The sequence below is a fragment of the Pyrenophora tritici-repentis genome, chromosome 4 (genome assembly GCF_003171515.1).
Source record: "Pyrenophora tritici-repentis strain M4 chromosome 4, whole genome shotgun sequence".
Taxonomy (NCBI): Eukaryota; Fungi; Ascomycota; class Dothideomycetes; order Pleosporales; family Pleosporaceae; genus Pyrenophora; species Pyrenophora tritici-repentis.
Window position 1 is genome coordinate 123,761 of NC_089393.1, and position 17,704 is coordinate 141,464.

General features: G+C 52.4%; 6 protein-coding genes across 6 annotated transcripts; 1 reads left to right on the forward strand and 5 right to left on the reverse strand.

The window, feature by feature from the left end:
* Positions 1–1,045: 1,045 nt before the first annotated feature.
* PtrM4_088090 (FabG, Dehydrogenase with different specificities (related to short-chain alcohol dehydrogenase)) lies at positions 1,046–1,786 on the reverse strand (the record flags this gene model as incomplete). Its single annotated transcript, XM_066106824.1, has 3 exons — positions 1,046–1,051; positions 1,255–1,715; positions 1,780–1,786. 3 exons carry the CDS (start codon positions 1,784–1,786, stop codon positions 1,046–1,048), a joined length of 474 nt encoding a protein of 157 aa, XP_065962492.1.
* Positions 1,787–2,707: 921 nt separating this feature from the next.
* PtrM4_088100 (EMP24-GP25L domain containing protein) lies at positions 2,708–3,562 on the forward strand (the record flags this gene model as incomplete). The annotated part of the gene is made up of 3 exons (XM_001934721.1): positions 2,708–2,837; positions 2,904–3,292; positions 3,413–3,562. 3 exons carry the CDS (start codon positions 2,708–2,710, stop codon positions 3,560–3,562), a joined length of 669 nt encoding a protein of 222 aa, XP_001934756.1.
* Positions 3,563–3,946: 384 nt separating this feature from the next.
* PtrM4_088110 (uncharacterized protein) lies at positions 3,947–6,610 on the reverse strand (the record flags this gene model as incomplete). Its single annotated transcript, XM_001934720.2, has 4 exons — positions 3,947–3,953; positions 4,885–6,228; positions 6,282–6,399; positions 6,472–6,610. The coding sequence occupies 4 exons, from the start codon at positions 6,608–6,610 to the stop codon at positions 3,947–3,949; spliced, it is 1,608 nt and encodes a 535-aa protein (XP_001934755.2).
* A 525-nt stretch (positions 6,611–7,135) lies between these two features.
* PtrM4_088120 (SPS1, Serine-threonine protein kinase) lies at positions 7,136–9,364 on the reverse strand (the record flags this gene model as incomplete). The annotated part of the gene is made up of 5 exons (XM_001934719.2): positions 7,136–7,139; positions 7,778–8,219; positions 8,271–8,676; positions 8,726–8,874; positions 9,160–9,364. The coding sequence occupies 5 exons, from the start codon at positions 9,362–9,364 to the stop codon at positions 7,136–7,138; spliced, it is 1,206 nt and encodes a 401-aa protein (XP_001934754.2).
* Positions 9,365–12,159: 2,795 nt separating this feature from the next.
* Positions 12,160–16,407, reverse strand: PtrM4_088130 (Nucleoporin-C multi-domain protein; the record flags this gene model as incomplete). Its single annotated transcript, XM_066106825.1, has 4 exons — positions 12,160–12,566; positions 12,618–15,935; positions 15,989–16,055; positions 16,111–16,407. The coding sequence occupies 4 exons, from the start codon at positions 16,405–16,407 to the stop codon at positions 12,160–12,162; spliced, it is 4,089 nt and encodes a 1,362-aa protein (XP_065962493.1).
* Positions 16,408–17,097: 690 nt separating this feature from the next.
* PtrM4_088140 (uncharacterized protein) lies at positions 17,098–17,644 on the reverse strand (the record flags this gene model as incomplete). The annotated part of the gene is made up of 3 exons (XM_066106826.1): positions 17,098–17,332; positions 17,384–17,523; positions 17,639–17,644. 3 exons carry the CDS (start codon positions 17,642–17,644, stop codon positions 17,098–17,100), a joined length of 381 nt encoding a protein of 126 aa, XP_065962494.1.
* Positions 17,645–17,704: the final 60 nt, after the last annotated feature.

Sequence of the window (17,704 nt, forward strand, 5' to 3'; positions counted from 1 at the left end):
CTAGTGGGATGTAAGTAATAGTCCTTCTAACGTAAGCTCAAGGCCCTTGACTCTCATAGTTGTCCAGGACATTCCCTTTACTTTTACTCCGAATTCCGAAGCTCAAGTACCTTCCGAAATAGTCAGAGTAGTAACTACGTTGAGAAGGCAGTAGCTTATACAGTTATCGACCCCTCTGGTCTAGGTAAAGTATCGGTATAAATTTGAAGTAGGTCATATCGATGCTTAGTAGCAGATTTTCATAACGCGGTGTTTGTAATAACAGTACAAGAAAGCAGTTGAAGGTGTTATCCCAACACCTTATACTTGGTAAGTGACGGTAAAGTATCGGTATAATACTACGACATTTATTACTTTTTACATAAGTATACCCAAGAGTAAACTCGCCATAAGATACCTGTTCTTCATCAAATATTGACAAGAAAAGATTCAATATAGACATCCAAGTCAGTGACGTGTATTCCCAAAATACGTCTACACAAACATCTATGAATCAAACCACGTAATCTTAACAACCTTGAATGACCTTATAGCCCTGAACGACATCGCTCACAAGTAAGCGATTAGGCTTGTCTGTTAGGAGCTCATCTATGTCCTTTACTACTATTTAGCTGCATCTTCTACAGACTCGTCCGCTCTACCAAATTGATGTCATTTCGCTTTCTCACACGTGTAAAACATGCGAGGTGTCTAGAGCATTTTCGCTTTGTAGTGTTCGACGACAGAAGTACATGACGCGTTGTTAGTTTTACGCGGGGATCAAAGTCATGATCATAGAGTGTAAAGGCATATACGAAATGGGCGTGTCAGTGCTAAAGGGATAGACGAGCGATGATTGTGGGAAATGAGTGAGGAGGTGCAGTGAGAAGCCGTTTATGTAGGGAGTAAATTAGAAAATAAGATGGATATCAAAAAACGTATAGGAATGTGATTGAAAGTTTGGTATACTGGCATATCATGGGTTTACTTAAGTCGTCGATATAATATTTTAGTAGTAATTACGAATAACCAGTCCTACATCTAACTCCATCTCATATCAACCCCCTCAAATCTTCGCCTTAACACCCTCCTTCTCCCCCAACCTCTCAAACAACGGCGCCGTCCTCCCACCCCTAAACAAATCCAACATCTCCCTCCCCATCCACTTCTCCCGACTCCTCGCCAACCCCCCTCTCCAAATCCGAAAACCTATCCGCTTGAACAAAGATTCCCGCGCCATTCGCCTTGTTCCCCCTCATCCATCAACCAACACACAGCCAACGCCACCGATTCCACCGTATTAATAGGAACACCCGCCTCCCGCATCTGCTCGACATATTTCTCCGGCGACACAGCACCCAAAACGCGATTATTAGCCGTCAAGATAGGCGTAACAGTAATACCGGGCGCAACAACCGAGATGCTAATACCGACTTTTGCGCATTCCTGCTTCAACGCTCGCATGAGACCCACAACACCGTGCTTAGCTGCTGAATACAGGGGCGCCCCCGCCGACGCGAGATAGCCGGCCAAACTGGCGGTTAGTACAATCGACCCGCCGTCGTTGCCGTTCTTGCGCAGGTGGTGGATGGCGAGTTTGGTCGTGGCGCAAGCGCCGTCCATGTCGATGGCGAGGGTGCGGTGGTCGGGCTCCGCGAGTTGGCCGCTGGAATCGAGTGTGTCGGTGAAGAATTGGTCGCCGCGTTCTGCTATGCCGGCGTTGACGAAGACGGCGTCTATGCGGCCGAAGCGCGTGTGGGCTGCGTGGAAGGCGGCTCGTTGTGAGGGCCAGGATGTTACGTTGCATTCGTGGTAGAAGAGGTGGGTTGGGGGGTGGGTGAAGGTTGGGGGTGGAGGTTGGAGGTCGAGGAGGACGAGGTTGTGGGATGGGTTTAGGGAGGAGAGGAGGGTGGCTGTTGCGAGGCCGATTCCTGATGAGCCTCCTGTTATGACGATGGTTTTGGGGGTTGATTTGAGTGTGTGGAGGTTTGCTGGGTTTGGTTCGAAAAGGGACATGGTGGGTGGTAGACTTGATGTTTGAATGGAAGTGGGATGATTGGGAAGTAAGCTGATTGGAAAGTGAGTTTATTGGGGTATAAAAGGGAAGATGGCAGACGATTGGACATATATAAAAGTTGCTCAGGTTACTCGGCTAAGGATGGGCTGACGACTATTTACCTAGGTTCGATGTTGTAGTTTGCGGGGTCGCCGGAGAACCCGCTATATTCACACAAAGATCGACGCGAACACGACTAGAAATGATGAGCTCGTGGTACTTGCACGTTTGAACGTGTGCATCGTAGACGGTTGACCAGATCAAACTAGGGCGGTATCATGCCTGAGAGCAAAGTTTAGACGATTTTCACTTTCGAGATATAATTCCTAACATTCAACGAATAACAAATTTCCAAATCAACATCATCGCAAATACCTTAGACACGCTTCCATTCAGCCACAAGTCAAGATGGAAGCCCCAACACGGATGTGGATGTCTGAATCTCAAACAACGCGCCCGCGCGGGAAACGCACGTGTGCCCTGGCGCCCTAACTAGCCGCATTCGGAACATACCACCTGGAGTTTCCGAGCTTCAACATTCAAGACACCAAGATATACCCCAACCCATCCAGCCCGCTTCTTCCCCACAAAAGCCACACGGCGCGTAATCCTCAATTCCTCTCCCTCGCGACGGCAACAAACAAGGCGAAGAGAAGAAAAGAAAACGAAGCCATGTGGAGACCAACATCACTCCTCGCGGCCGCGTTAGCAGTGGTGCCCTCGCAGGCGCTGCATTTCTACATGGAAGGGGCGCTTACAAAGTGCTTTTATGAGGAATTGCCAAAGGACACTTTAGTCGTGGGTACGTAAACTACCTCCATGCCACCTATCCCCAACCCGCAACCCGCAACTAACCCAACACCACCAGGCCACTACCACGCCGAAGCCTGGGACGACCTCCACAAAACCTTCCTCACCAAACAAGAAGTCTCCGTGTACGTCACCGTCGAGGAAACCTTCGACGACAACCACCGCATCGTGGCCCAACGCGGCAAGTCGGAAGGTCGCTTCACCTTCAGCGCTGCAGACAGCGGCCAGCACCGCATCTGCGTGCAGCCGCAGAACGTGCAGAGCTCTGGTAGCGGGTGGCTCAATGGCGGGATTCATGGCACCGTGCGGTTTACGCTCGATATGGCGATTGGCGAGACGAGTCGGATTGAGCGTGAGGATAAGGATAAGGTGGAGACGTTGGTGCAGAAGGTGCAGGATTTGAATAGCCGGTTGCAGGATGTGCGGAGGGAGCAGGTGTTTCAACGGGTATGTTATTCACACACACTCTCTCTCTCTCTTTCTCTCTTCACGGTCTGGGTGGATATATACGTGGATATCAGGGCTTGGATATGGATGGAGGCGAATATGTTACTAACACACTTGCAGGAGCGAGAAGCCGAATTCCGCGACCAATCCGAACACACAAACTCGCGCGTCGTCCGCTGGACTCTTATCCAACTCGTTATTCTCGCTGTAACGTGCGTTTGGCAACTCTCGCATCTGCGCGCCTTCTTCATCAAGCAGAAGCTTACTTAGAAGAATGAACTTGCTTTTATTCGTTATCCGGGGGTGTTGGAGGGCGGGTTGCATCGTCTAGAAAAGTCGAGATTTATACGGGGGGTATAGGTGTAGTGATAACGACAGCAATGGAAATGAAGTTATTTGCTGTGTTATGTTATGTTATGCTATGCTATACCGGATTCCTTTGGACAAGAGGGAAGATGGTGAAGAATAGTAAATCTCGCGTTTTTTTTGTATTGTAAAGGGAACACACACGATAGTTAAAGGCGTTTGAAAAGAATCATGGTTGATGGGGTAGGGGCAAACCTGTATGTTCTTTATCTTTTAACAGGCTACTGGAATCAAATCAAAGATATATAAAAAAACTCCACCCATTCCCCCCTCACATCAAATCCAACTTCATCCCCTCCGTTGCCCCATCAAACTAAACCAAATCACACACATACCCAAACAGCGAAGAAAAACATCCCCCCCTCCCCCCTTTTAGAATTCACCAGTCAAGAATACAAACAATCTCAACTTTACACCAGTGTTCAGAGACATGCATACGGTATCTAGTCTACATAAGTATGCTGTATATATCTTGGGATAGATAAAATTTGATGACCTGTTCGCACATACATGAATATCCTCCCTCCCTACCCTCCTATGCATGCATGTATGTTACATAGCATCTCATATAAAAACCCATACATGAATAATCACACACACACACACACTCTCTCTCTCTCTCTGTCTCTTCTTTCCCACCAACCAGAAACGCCTCGCTATGCAAGTATCAATACCGACAAAAGTCCCAACAAAAAATCCCAAGAACTTTCACAAACTCCCACCCCCACGCGGGATGAATACATGAGTTTCCTTTTTACTTCCTAACCCTCTTACTGCTACTAACCTCACCCTCACTCCCCTGAGAAAACACACTCGCACTCCTTTTATGCCCTTGCCCTTGTCCCTGCCCTTGTCCTTGACTCTGCCCTTGCCCTTGCATACCACCAGCACCTTGGCTAGTAGCCCGACTTTGCTGTTTACTACTCTCATCCTCGCCTTCTGCATCTACATCGCCGTCATCATCTTCTACTTCGCCGTTGAAGCCACCTTCGTCTTCATCGTCGTCGTCGTCATCGTCTTCTTCCTCCCCCTCGGCGTCATCGTCGTGGAGGTTATCAGCGTCGTGACCTCCTTCGTCTGCGTCGCCTTCTGCGTCGTCGCCGCCGTAGTTTTTGTTCACGTCGTCTTCTTCGTCGTCGTTTTCGCCGTCGGCGTCGGCGTCGACTTCGGGGTTGGGTTGTTCTTGTTTGGGTTGTTTGTTGTTGTTGCTATTGTTATTATTGGACGTGGTGGCATTGTTGGTTTCGCTTGCTCCAGTTTCTTTGCCTGCTCCGCCGTTCCGCCGCTCCTTCATGGCGAGCAGTACTTTGCATTCGCCTTCTTCCTTTTCGCGTACTTTGCGTACGTCGAGGAGGCGGCTGACTTTTGCAACGAGTTGCTCGAATACATCGGCGATTTTGCTGGTTGGTATGCTGACGATTTCGCTCACGCCGAGGGCGGCAAGCATTTGTCCAATCTTCTGCGTTTGTACGTTGCTCTTTGCTTGTCGCATCTTGAGCAGCTTGTCCGAGCCAAATGTGACACCAGAGGTAAGCCGGTCGTGTGTTGATACATTGAATCGGTGTTCTTGATGTGGAGAGAGGTGTTTGACGGGTGTTTGGGCCGTCTTTTCGTGGTGTTGTGCCATGCTTTGTCGGCGGTTCGCAGCAGATAGTTGTTGTTGCGCAGAGCCGGGAGTATGGACCATGTCGTTGGCAGAGAGACTGAGACGACCTGGTCCTGTTGCGCCGCCTGATGCACGTTTCTTGCTGCGATCCTGCTGGAATAGTTGCTGGAAGAGGGCTTGAAGGGCTTGTGAAGATGTAAAGGCTTGGAGGCCGGCCGAGGCTTGTGGATTTGCAGGTGGTGCGTCCAGTCGGGCTCGTAGTTCTTCGCGTTCGGCATCGAGGCGGTTCGCTGCCATGTTGATACGTTGAAGCTCGGTGAGCAAGAACTCCTCTTCCTTGACCTCGTCCATTGTTCGGTTTATGAGGGCCGTGGCCAGCATCTTTCGGTTCCGTTCCATATTAGGGTCGAACTTTGTGAGCATCTCATAGAGACTGTACTGGTCGGCGTCCATGGAGACTTCTGGTATACGCTGCTTCATCAGCTTCGCGGATATGTCATAGAAGCGCGCCTTGAGGTCTTCAAGCGAGCGCTTCTTGGAAGGTGCGAAGGGCATTGTAGCTAATGCATGGTCGTCGCCAGGCGCGGTTTCGGGCGCATGGTGTCGCGCTGGTTGGTAGTCGTAGCGGTCCCAGATGACCGGCCAGCGATACGAGTAGTCGCGGATTACTCCAAACAAGTAGTCGGTCTCCTCGCGGCTCCAGTCGTCGCTGCGCAGATACTGGTCGTACTCCTCATCGGTGAAACCTGGCATGTCGACCTTGATGTCGTACTTTGCATAGTCGGAGCATGATTCGAGGTACGAGTCGGCGGTAGTAGTCGCGGCAGCATCGTCGCCGCTTGCTTCCTGCATAGTCGCGTCGCCAGCCTCTTGCACAGGCGGTGCGGTCGTCGTGGGTTTGCGCCGCCAGTGCTTCAGCACAAGGCCATCAGCGCGCGCTGGGTTCGTAAAGGGCTGCTGTATCCTGCCACATATCCCATTAGCCCTCGCCCAGCCCATGTCCACACCCAAACATACCATTTCTTCGCAGGCCCCGTGCTCTGTCTCTTCGCCCGATACGCCTTCTTCTCCTCGTAGACGGCGACGGGCGGCGGCCGTTCGCCATACAGCGCAGCAACCTCGCGCGCAACGCCCTCTGGTCGAATCAGAGTCAGTCTCGACCTTTTGACTATTTCCCAAGGAAAGACGTAAGAGTTGCCTAACGTACGTATCTTCCTGCTCCCTCCCGCAGGCTTGGACCGCTTTTGAGTCTGCTGTGCCACTGCTGCTGGACCTACCGTCTTTGGCGCATCACCGCCGGCAGCAGGCAGCCCTAACATATCGCGCACATCGCGTCCCGACGCCATCGCAACTGTCGCAAGGCGCCGTCGTCAATGAGCCGGTGAGAGGAGAGGGTGCGGGTGATGGAATCGCAAGGCCCCGGCAAGAGTAGACGAGGTTAATTCGTTGTTGGGAGTCGCGCGTTGGACCCTGCGGCGGCTACCTCACGTGTGGATTTGCGGTGTGTGAGAAAATTGGCGGCAAAAGGCGTGCACTGCAGCAGCAAAAAGTGTGCAAAAGTATAAGTGATTCAAAAAGTGATTCGAGCTTGAGCATGCGCAATATGAAGCGGCTCCCAGGGTTCACTCCCGCTCTCGCGCTATCAGGTAGGCACAGCTATGGAGTCATGGATTGCCGCTGTTAAGGCAGCTTCCAATCACACACGCAAAGAGGCCATAGCTCCCGGCCATATGATCAAATGGCCCCCTCCTAGCTTCCTTCACAGTCGTATCATGACCGCCTCGCTACCACTCCAAAACTGCTAGACATGTCACTGCACCAATCTCTGCTAGCCGTCGCCTGTAGTGACTTGGTCTATTCGCTCCACTACTCTACCTGAACTAAAGCGCGGCCCGACGTCTCCCACTGTACACTGTACACACTGAATCTTCACCCGTACAGCCCTGGGCCCAAAAGAGACTCCTTTACATGCTATATTTTCCTCGTGCCAAAAATGAATAATCGAAATGAGATGCCACAAGTGCAGGCCTCGCCAAGCACACCGCAACGCCGCAAGCGCCCAATGGATACCACTCCCACACACTTTGCCAGCTGGTCGATGGGGCAACGTGGGAGCGCGACGCGGAAAAAGGGATGATGATAATGTTTGGCGCGCTGATGATGATTCCAGGCTGGTGGGGGGAGGCGCTTCGGTCGATCGGTCGTCGTAACTATTACCGTGGAAGGAGATTTTCGATCCCGTCTATCAATCATTACAAGATACCTATACAGAAAGAAAACGTGACCGAGGGAATACTATCGCTCAAAGAACGGACTCCATGATGCAACGCAAAGGGAAGAAAACCAAGCGACGACGCCGCCATTACTACTTGCTGGCGCCGCAGCATAGCGCGTTGGCCAACTTCTGCATGAAGCTTTGCTTCTCAGGTGCCTGTTGCCGGGGTTGTTGGAGCGTTGGGCTGCTGGCCTGGGCTGGGCGGTTCTGCGACAGGTTTGGCTGGCTGTGCTGGAACTGAGCCTGCGTCGATGCGCCTTCTGGTGGCGCGAGCTCGCCCATGCTCTTCCTCTTGACCTGCGAGTCGCGGTTCATGTTTTCTCTTGGGCTTCGTCCGGCCTGGGCGCGCGTCGCTCCCGGCTTGGGCAGCGGCTCGTTTAAGCGGTGGTGGTCGATGGGCAGATGGGTCTTCTGCTGCCTGTGTTGCTGGCCCTGGAGGTTCACAGCCATGGACGAGTTGGGGTTCACGTTTGAGTGATGCATGGCCTGCGCAGCGGAAGGGTGCGACTTGAGCACCTCCCAGCCCTTTCCGTTGTTGAGCTTCATCCAGTCGTACTCGCCATCCTCGACCTCTCCGGTGCTCTTGAGCGCCTGCGTGAAGAGCTCGCGTAGGTAGTCGTAGTCGGGCGTGTCCTCGAAGCCCAGGTTACGGACGTAGCTGAGGTACTTGTTGAACTCCTCTGTGATTTGTTAGCGGATGCATATCGTGATGCTACACATGCGTCACGTACCAGGGAAGCCATCGCACAGATCCTTGATGGGCGTCGTCTGCTTCTTCTCTCCAATCTTCTCGTACTTTTGCTTGTTGGTAGCGGCCTTGAGACCTTGCCATGGCAGTCCGCCGCGCAGAAAGTACATGAATACGTGACCAAGGGCCTCGAGATCGTCGCGACGCGACTGCTCGCGTCCCAGATGGGTGTTGATACTCATGTATCGAGCCGTTCCGGAAAGAGACTTGCGCTCTCTGTAGGGAATGTGCTGCTTGGTCTTGGGGTCGCGGTACTGCTTGGCCATGCCAAAGTCGACGACGTGGATGACATTGGCGCTCTTGGAGCCGGGGCGGCCAATCAGGAAGTTGTCGGGCTTGATGTCGCGGTAGATGAGGTTCTTCTCGTGGATGGTCTGGACGCGTGAGAGCTGGCATGTGTGAGCGCGTGTGCATGGTTGGGATATGCAGTTTGCCTACCATCTGCTTGGCTACCATGACAACCGTCTTGATGGAAAATTTCCTGTTGCAGTGGTCGAACAGGTCCTCCAAACTGGGGCCGAGCAGGTCGATGACCAGGATGTTGTGGAGGCCCTCCTGCCCAAAGTAGTAGACATTAGGAATCCCAGCTGTAGGCGGTCAGTATGTTGTTCGTTGTTGTTGTTGTTTGCTTGTGTCGCTAGCACGTGAGTCTAGAAAGATATGGCCGACAAGAGGCCGACAGAGAGGACGCGGCCGGCCATTGTATCGTAGACAGACGCGCAGCCAGACACGCAAACAATGAGGCAATACAATGGCCATGTACACATACACACACACACACACACATACACGAGTCTCGTTGATAGTCACAGGTGCGACGGACAGGTGACGGGTGGAGGTGAAAGGGGGTCAAGGACATTGGGTTTACTCACGGCAGCCCACAAGAATCTTGTACGTGCGATACTCATCGCGTAGTTGCGGAGCATCGCTCTTCCTTGGCTCGAACTTGATGGCGACCTGCTGCTGGTTGAGCAAGTTGGTGCCCTCGAAGATGACGCCAAAGCTGCCCTCGCCAATCTTCTTGCCGACGCGGTAGTGCACGCCCACGACGTTTGAACTCGTGCTGCCGCTCGCCATGGTGCTGTCGAGTGTCGACGGTGGATGGAGTGGTAGAGGAGGGGGTGGGGGGAAGGTACGGTAGTGGTAGTGGTGGTTAGAGAGGCTGCGTCGGTGTGGGTGTGGTTGTGACAGCAGCGAAACAGGGCCGCAGCCGTTCTCCGGTAACGAGGCTTGGGGCTGAAGCAACCGGCTTTGGCGACGCGGCGTCTAGCTGGTCCTTGGGGAGGCTGCAAAGAGCAGCGTGCGAGGGAGAACGGGCGAGGTTCAGAAGAATGGGCGTTTGGGATGGGCAATGAAAGAAGAGCGACCGACTCGAGGTGGAAAAGACGTGGAGCACTGGAGAAGGGGAAGGGCAGCAGCGACATGGGGGGTGCGTGCACTAACACGGCCAGACAGCCAGCAGCCGCTTAACCCATCCGACACAACCCTCGCTAGCTCAGAGTCGACCACGACAAGCTCAATTCACTGGCCGAGCACGGGGACGGGGTGACGGGGTGACGGCAAGCCAGGGCACGCGCGCACTGCCAAAGCCTGCATAGAGACGGGTGCATGCCAATGCTGGCCGACACAGTACCCACCTCGGTAAACCTTTGATGCTATCGCGACGGCTATCTACAGTACATAGTTGTATCTATATCTATTCATGGCTGTCCATTATCTGATAGCGCTGTCCGTTGCAGCCTGTATCTGCAGCACTGCCCAGCCCCCAGCCCCATGCTCAATGTAATTGTGCTCGGAGAGGAAGCGCAAAAAATAAAATATCACTGGCCCGGAAATTCGACAACAATGCTCTACACTACTGGCTCTCCAGCCCAAAGCACACCTCAGCTCGCACCAAACAAACGCCTGGCTGCCGCTCCGTCGCCATGGCTATTGTCAGCGCTCGTCGCAAACAAGTCCCACACGTGATGATCTTTCTGTTGTTGCTTGCACCCAACATCCAGCTACTGTGGTCCGCCACGTAACATGGAAAATTAACAGGGGTCTTACTCATAGCAGATCATCTTGTTTATTTCATCTTGTAAATTAAATAGAAAGCCTCGAGAATATAGAGAAAATTCTCCTCTTTTGTAACGTCTTTTTCGTTTCTTAAATCGTCTTTTTCTTTGTGTAGAGTTATAGGTGGAATGGAAGAAAATTATGACCCCTGTTAATTACTAGCTGCTCCAGCCTCACCGCTGCATCGCGTTCGCGTCCTCTGACCCCCCCGGAGCCACCGCCATTCATGCACCGCCATGCTGCCATGCTGCCATGCGTCAATTGCGTCGCCTGCCAGGTGCCTTCGCCTCACTGCATGGCCAACGGCCTTGGTGCGACGCCCCCAGCACCCAAACGCCGCCCTCCCTCATCATCTCTCGTATTGCCAGCCATTACCGCTGCGGCGGGCACAGCGCGATGCTATCCTGTCTTACACATAGTGCTAGTATGCCACTACGCTTGCAACTCCTTTTAGGCCAGGGCCGCATGTTGGCTGATCAAATGTAGCAACTCCTGCGCGGCCATATGGAAAGTCGTAATTGTTATCGCACCCACGACCACGGTTTGGGTTGGTTCCTCGTTGGCACTATGTCTATTAGTTGATAAAATAATGCGAGATCGTGATACTGACGCAGTATATCCAATGTTTTTCATGGACATTGTGGTAAGCGTCGTTTTTGGTGCAACACAAATCAACAGCACTGACTACAACTACTAATGTAGCAAAGACCGTAGTTAGAGCTATAAACTTCATATCTCAAGATAATATATGTAATAGTTAGATAGGTGAATAGTGATGAATTAAGGTATATAGTAGATAAATACACGTGAGAAGGCTCTCTATTTATTCTCTTTCTCTACCAAGCTTTATAGAGTAGATAGAGCCTAGACTATACTAGTTATAGATAAACGTGTTCTCTTCTTCTATTATTTTAGTAATTGTACCCATTCCCTAACATCCTACACCTAGCATCTATTTAATTAGCTGACAATAGCCAAGGTACCGCCTATTATTTGCTTACTATGACTATTTTCTCACCCAACTTCTTGTATTATGATTGGCTAGAGCCCTTTGCTCGTTCTTCTGTAAGCGACCTCGTGTCCGAAGCGGCGCTTACACTTACTTAGACACCACCATGTATGTATAACACTATAGTTTTTCCGCCCCGAACTCATGAGATAAATACCTCTCTGACAATACATACATGCAACTGCAGTACTTAGTTATACCCATGTCACAAACCGTCTTATAAACGCCAATGCCCAATGCCAAAAAATCGCAACTGCAACGGCAGGCTATCGAGTCATGCCATTGAAGCGCGTCCCCATGCTCGCGCCACATTCCGCCCTTGCACTTGACATGGCCGAACATGGATAGCCGGCTGGGATGGATCCACCGGCGCAAATGAACAGCCAGCTAGCTCCATTTTCACACAGAACACAGTCGAGACCCTGCCTTGGCCTGGCCATATGTCATTTTGTGCATGTCATTATTTCGTGAATGATCAAGTACCGCCGCTTCATGCATTACCCAAAACGGGTCGAATCATCTACTGTACTTGTCAACCACACTGCCTAAGTAGCTCTGACACTGACGCTGACACTGACTACTGCAACACGTTCGTCTGCACCACACGAATCTGCCGGCTGGCCCTCTCGCGTCTACATGTACAAATGAGAAAAAATACAAATGCCCGTCTTGGTTTGGCAAACTAAGTAAACACTTTGGAAACGCCGTGACCCGATGCTGCTTTGCTGCTCCCCCTTTGCCGTCTTTGCCCTGATCCTGCCTGCTGTGCGCCCAATGACATTAATACCATTTCTACAAAAGTCCATTACAAGTCGCGCATCTCAACGTCGTCGTGATCCAGTGCGCTCTCATCATCGCCGTCAAACGTGTCCGAACCAGCTGCTTCCCGGTCCAGGTCCGCCTCCGCTTCCGTCCTTGTCTCAGGTGCTACCCCATTCCCCATCATCGGAGCGCCCGCCGGCCCATTCTGGGATTTGCCCTGTTCAGACATGACCAGTTTGGCCGCTTGGTACGCCGCCGAGAACCAATGGACTAGCCTATTCTTGTCCAAGTGTTCGCGGAGCGTATCGTCGTCGAGGAGGTTATCCTTGATAATGGGCTCCCGGAGGTCTTCGGCCGCAAAGCGGACGCATAGTTCCCCGTGTGTGCCACCGGCGCCAAGGAGCTCTTGCAAGTTCTTGGGCAAGACGACTCTCGCAAAACTATTGCCAGCTGCAGACACGTTAGTCACTAGCCGTGGTAATCTGACCATGTTCAACGTACCACATAGTCTACCCAATTCCCGGAACGTATATACTAACGCAGTGTCCTGCAGCATTTCGTTGATCTTGGCGTCGGTAATCTCCTTGGTGTTGTTGATGGTGGCCCAGTCATCCTTGAGCAAGAGGCGCTTCCACACAAGCTTGACGAGCCCGTCACGCGTCGTTCGGTGGATGTTGTTCCAGTTGACCAGTAGAACCCTGAAAGCGTAGATGAACTCGTCACCTTGCAGCAAAGTGATGCCATCCTCACTGTCGTCTGCGTTCATCAGAGTAAGAATGTCAATCATAAGTGCCGGATCGATGACCTGGTGACGGACGAGATTCTCCAAGCCTTGTCTAAGGATGGACTGGTGCGCAGGTCGGTCCCTCAGACGCCCTTGCCCAAACTCTGCCATCAACAAATCGACGGCCGAGTCCTCGTCCAGAGCGCCCGTAATGATTGGCAGCAGCCGCTCGTAGACCTCCTCTTGGATCTTGGTGTACTCCAACTGCTGTTCAATGCTCTGAAACATGGCCTCGCGTACTTTTAGCGCCTTTGGCTTCTCTCGGCGCGCATCAGCCAGTAGTTGCTGCTCATGGCCGGGTTTTGCTTCCTTCTTGCAAAGTAAAGCAAGCTTGGCCATGGAAAGCTCCACACGCTGGCACCATGAGTTCGTCTCCTGTTTCGATCCCGCCTCGTAGAGAGCTTCGGCTGCCGCCTCGTAGTTCTTCTCACCCCACACTTCGTTGATCCACCCAAGCCGCACCCGCGACGGTTCAGCTCGCAAAAACCTTGTGAGTGCCGGCTGGTTGAGATACTCTTTTGTGAAGAGTTGGCCGGCTTGGTTTTGTCGGATGTACTTTGAGTAGAATGCATCAGCCCAGTCATCGCCATAGACCTCAAAGTATCGCGCAATGCGCTCTTTGATTCGGTTGAGCTTGACAGTGCTTTCGGCCTGCTCCATCTTGCTGCGTGTGCTTGCTTTTTCAGACTCGAGCCAAGTCGTCTCCTCCCAAATCAGGTTGACGAGTGTGGACATGTCATGATACTGCTCAGCGAGTTTCATCCCTTCTGTAGCGAGTCCAATCTCCATCAAACCCATAATGTGCGACGGCCGGACATTGTTGTTCCACTCATCCTTTAGACTGCGGCCCATGGCTCGTGTCTTCTCGTCACTCTGCGCGAGAGCCCACTGGAAGCGTTCGATATGGGTCTGGCATCCCAGCTTGACGAGGCGGGGATTATCCTTGCCGATCTTTTGTGCAAGAAGCTCTTGGTAGCCTTCTTCGTAATTCTCCACTGCAAGGTTGCGGCCAACATCGATGAAGCTACGGAGGGAGCTGACAATGTTGTGTGACGATGTCCAGAATTGTGGTAGCATATCGTAGCCGTATTCAGCTTTGAGGATACCATCATCGAGAGAGTCGGACTCCAGGCCGTACGCCTCAATGTTGGCTTGTCGGAACTCAAAGGCTGTCTCCAGAACGACGAGCATAACATCAGCACCCTCACTCAGCCTCTGCATTACTGATGGTGTCTCCTTTGCACCCTCTTTCATGTAAAAGGTTCGCAGATAGAACCAGCCCCATGGGATCAAGGTTTGGATAGAGTCGACGTCCTTGAGGAAGAATTGTCGGATGCTGTCAGTTTCGCCATGCTCACGGTTGATGGCTGTCTTGTAGCGTTCATTGAGAGCCCTAACAATATCGCTCATGAGAATGTTCTCCGGGTAAGCATCCGGGTTGGCTTGTTGGTCTTGCAGCTTGTCCTGGTACCAGTTCCATAGCTTATGTGCAGCTATCAGCTTTTCCGCATGCCACAAGAGCTGCCACTTTGTCTGGAAGGACATTGGTGGATACTCAGTCTGGAGCTGAGAGACGAGGGTTTGTAGTGCGGTGGCGCGTTTTTGGAATTGTTCGTCCATGTTCGAGATGGCCTTCTCTAGGTAGTCGTAGGAAGAGCTTAGAATGCCAGCACTAATGGCGAGAGCAGCCTGGGCAGTCTCTTCTTCGGCGAAGGAAAAGCGTGACTTTACGGAGAAGTCTATGATGTTGCCGGGGACCATACTGAAAAATGTAGCTTGTTCGAGCTTGCTGCGCGCAGTAACCTTGAGCCGTTCCTTGTCTTCGTCGTCCGTCGCTGGTGGAAGCGCACTAATCTGCAAGATTCCGAACTGCTGAGCAAAGATGAGTGCGGTCGCTCGCTTGTCTTTCCGTGCTGTTGTATCCATGACGGTGCCAGAGAGAGTCACATCTGGGCGGAAGTATACAGTGTCTTGGAACGGCAAAACAAGACTACCAGAGTCTGCGAGCAGCTGTGCTTCCGGGCTCTCCTGTGGTTGAGCGAGGGACGCAACGAACATGGCTCCCGGGAATTGAACGTATGCGGTGTGTCCAGGTTGCGGAAGCAGAAGCGTTCCAGTAGGTTCCTTTTGGAGTTGGGGTTGCTGGAAGTTGCGGATCGGTATGGTCCTGTTGATGGTACCCTCTGTCCTAGATAGCTCTACTTCGAGTAGAAAGTAATCCAATGAATCATGTCCAGACAGAGCCACCAGAACAAGTAGGTCGACCGCCTCCTGGCCCTGCTGTGCGTCCATAATGGCAAAGTCCAGCACTTGGATCTGGTGCTGGCTGCGTATCTCGGGCGCTGTGCGAGCCTGGACTGCTGAGAGAATGGCATCGTGTACGTCCACATCTCGCTGATGATTATGTTGTCCCGACCAACTCAAATCCCACGTCTGGAAGAGGGCGTTCTTTGTGACGGAAATGACGTCCATGTGTCCCTTGGATTGCGATGTCCGTGCCTTGACTGAAGCTATGGTCTTGCGAATAGCTGCTCCCAGAAGCCCTTTGAAGCTGAAGAAGCTTCCTCCCGAGCCATTTGGCGCGCTCAATACGGCCGTCGTGACATTCGGTCTGCCTTGGGAATCGCGCAGGGTCAATTGAGCGAGCCTGCCGCTGCTGAAGACGAGTACGTAGCCCGCGTGGTCGACATCCACCAGGTTGGTAATAGTCTCTCCAGAGTATAGCTTGACGAATCCCTCGACTCCCTGCTGTCGCTGAGGATATAGGCTTTGCGTGTCGGCGCTGTCGATGTTTTCCCAAAAGCCAATCTTTCCTGTTGACGGTGCGAGTGCGACAACACCATAGTCATTTGTGGGACCGTTGCGAACGATGGCGCCCAGAGGCAAAGGCTCAATCGATTTCAGACCGAAGTTCAGGTTTAGGGAGATGACCTTGGTAGGACCGCTCGGGGCGCTGTAGTCCCAGACGAGGGCGCGTTCGTGTGTGAGGGCGAGCGCAAGGCCGGCAGATGGAAGAGCAGTTGCATATATGGGAGCTAGACATGTTTATTAGCAGGCGCGCATGGAGAAGGCTGGGATTGCGGCATACTGGAAGGGCGGAGTAGTGCTGACGGGAACCCGGGGAGTTTCTTGACGCTGTAGTTTGCATTCTTGGTCTATAGTGTCTCTGGTTAGTAGCCATTCCCTTTCCAAGTGCGCATGTACACGTACGAGATACGAGCCCGTGTCTTCCTTGGGCGCGCGCTTTGGAGCTGTCTTCTTCTCGCGAACGGGCATGTCGACCAGCACAACCGAATTCTCAGGGCTCTGGACGGCATGGCCGTTTATCAGGGCGCTTCCATTTCCATTCATATGGGGGACGGCCGGGTCCTTGAAGCTGTCGTCGTTGAGCTTGCTGCGCTTCCGACTTCGTTGTTGCTGAGGGCCATCCGAGTCCTTGCGCTGGCGGCGCCGGGGGTTGCGCAGAGAGCTGCGCGCGCTCTGAATGGAAGCCTCGGGTGAGAACATGATGGGCGGGATAGTCGAATCCAGGAAACACGCGAAAGAGCGCGCCGGTGATGGTGTTGGCTCTTCGCTGCCTTGGTGGTTGATTGGCAAGTTGAGAAGATTGCGTGGGTTAATGTTGTTGGAGACAGGGATCCAATGATCCATTCGACGCTAGACCACGGAGTTAACCAACGTGTAGGACACCTCATCACTGCGCCAGGCCCTTTCCCATTTCAACCCGCACTTGTCTACTTTCTACATGTGCCTGTGAATAAGCCCTTTTACTGGAAGTTGCTCTCTCATAGACGGCGCAGAGTCTTGGGCGCCCGCTGTAAGCTGCGGTGGTCCGTGTATGCGCCTGCCCGCTCTATTCAGGTACGCGCAAAACCATCATCCAGGCACCCTTCACTCATCAGTAAAGTTGCGTCACATTACTTCACTTTAACACTATCCACAGGCGAGACACTCGTAGTAGTAAGTTCATGTCTTGTTTCTTATATTTGTTACATTCGTCACTATATATCTTTCAGGAGTGCTTTTGTAGCAGCCGTGATAGCAGGAGATCTTGTGCATTTCCCATCGAGAGATTGTACACATACAGTCTGAAATTCGCAGCGACCATTACTCCTTGCATTTGACGATAGCTTCCCACACGTTGACTAGCCAGTCAACATGCAGCCATGTCATTGTTCATTCATCCACCTCTCATACCTACAACTTCTTGTCGTGTTCCTCCTCAGCAACGCTGTGCTCGGTGGACGTGGTGCTCTGCTTCTCAAGCTCCTCACCCATGGGGCCGTGGATCTCTTCTTCGAAGACGGGGTCGGCCTCGATGGTTTCGAACTTGGTCTTGAAGTCCTTCATGTTGTGTGTAGACGAGTTGCTTCGGCGGCGGGCATAGGCCATGTTGGGCCTAATGTCTTCGACCTCATCACCGGCAGCACCCCTAGTCATGTCAGTCGATATCATCATAGTTACCCTAACTAGCACCACTCACCAATTGCCCTTGCCGCTACCGCCCTTCTTGGTCTTGGTCGGGTCGGAATCAGCATGGCCGGATTTGGCGAAGTACTTGGGAAGTCTCGTCTCACGCTCAGCAGTGCCATCGGCAATGCCGGCGTGGTCACGGTCAGTGAACTTGTGAGAGCGAGTCACTAGACGAGAGTATGTCAGTCTCCGTTACATTGGTAATGGTCTGTCAAGGTATGACGTCGATGCTCAGAGCACACTACGAGCTCAATGCAAGACAGACAAGCATGTCGATGAATCAGATGGAAGGAGCTACTTACTGGTTGATGGATGTGATTGAGAGTGGGGT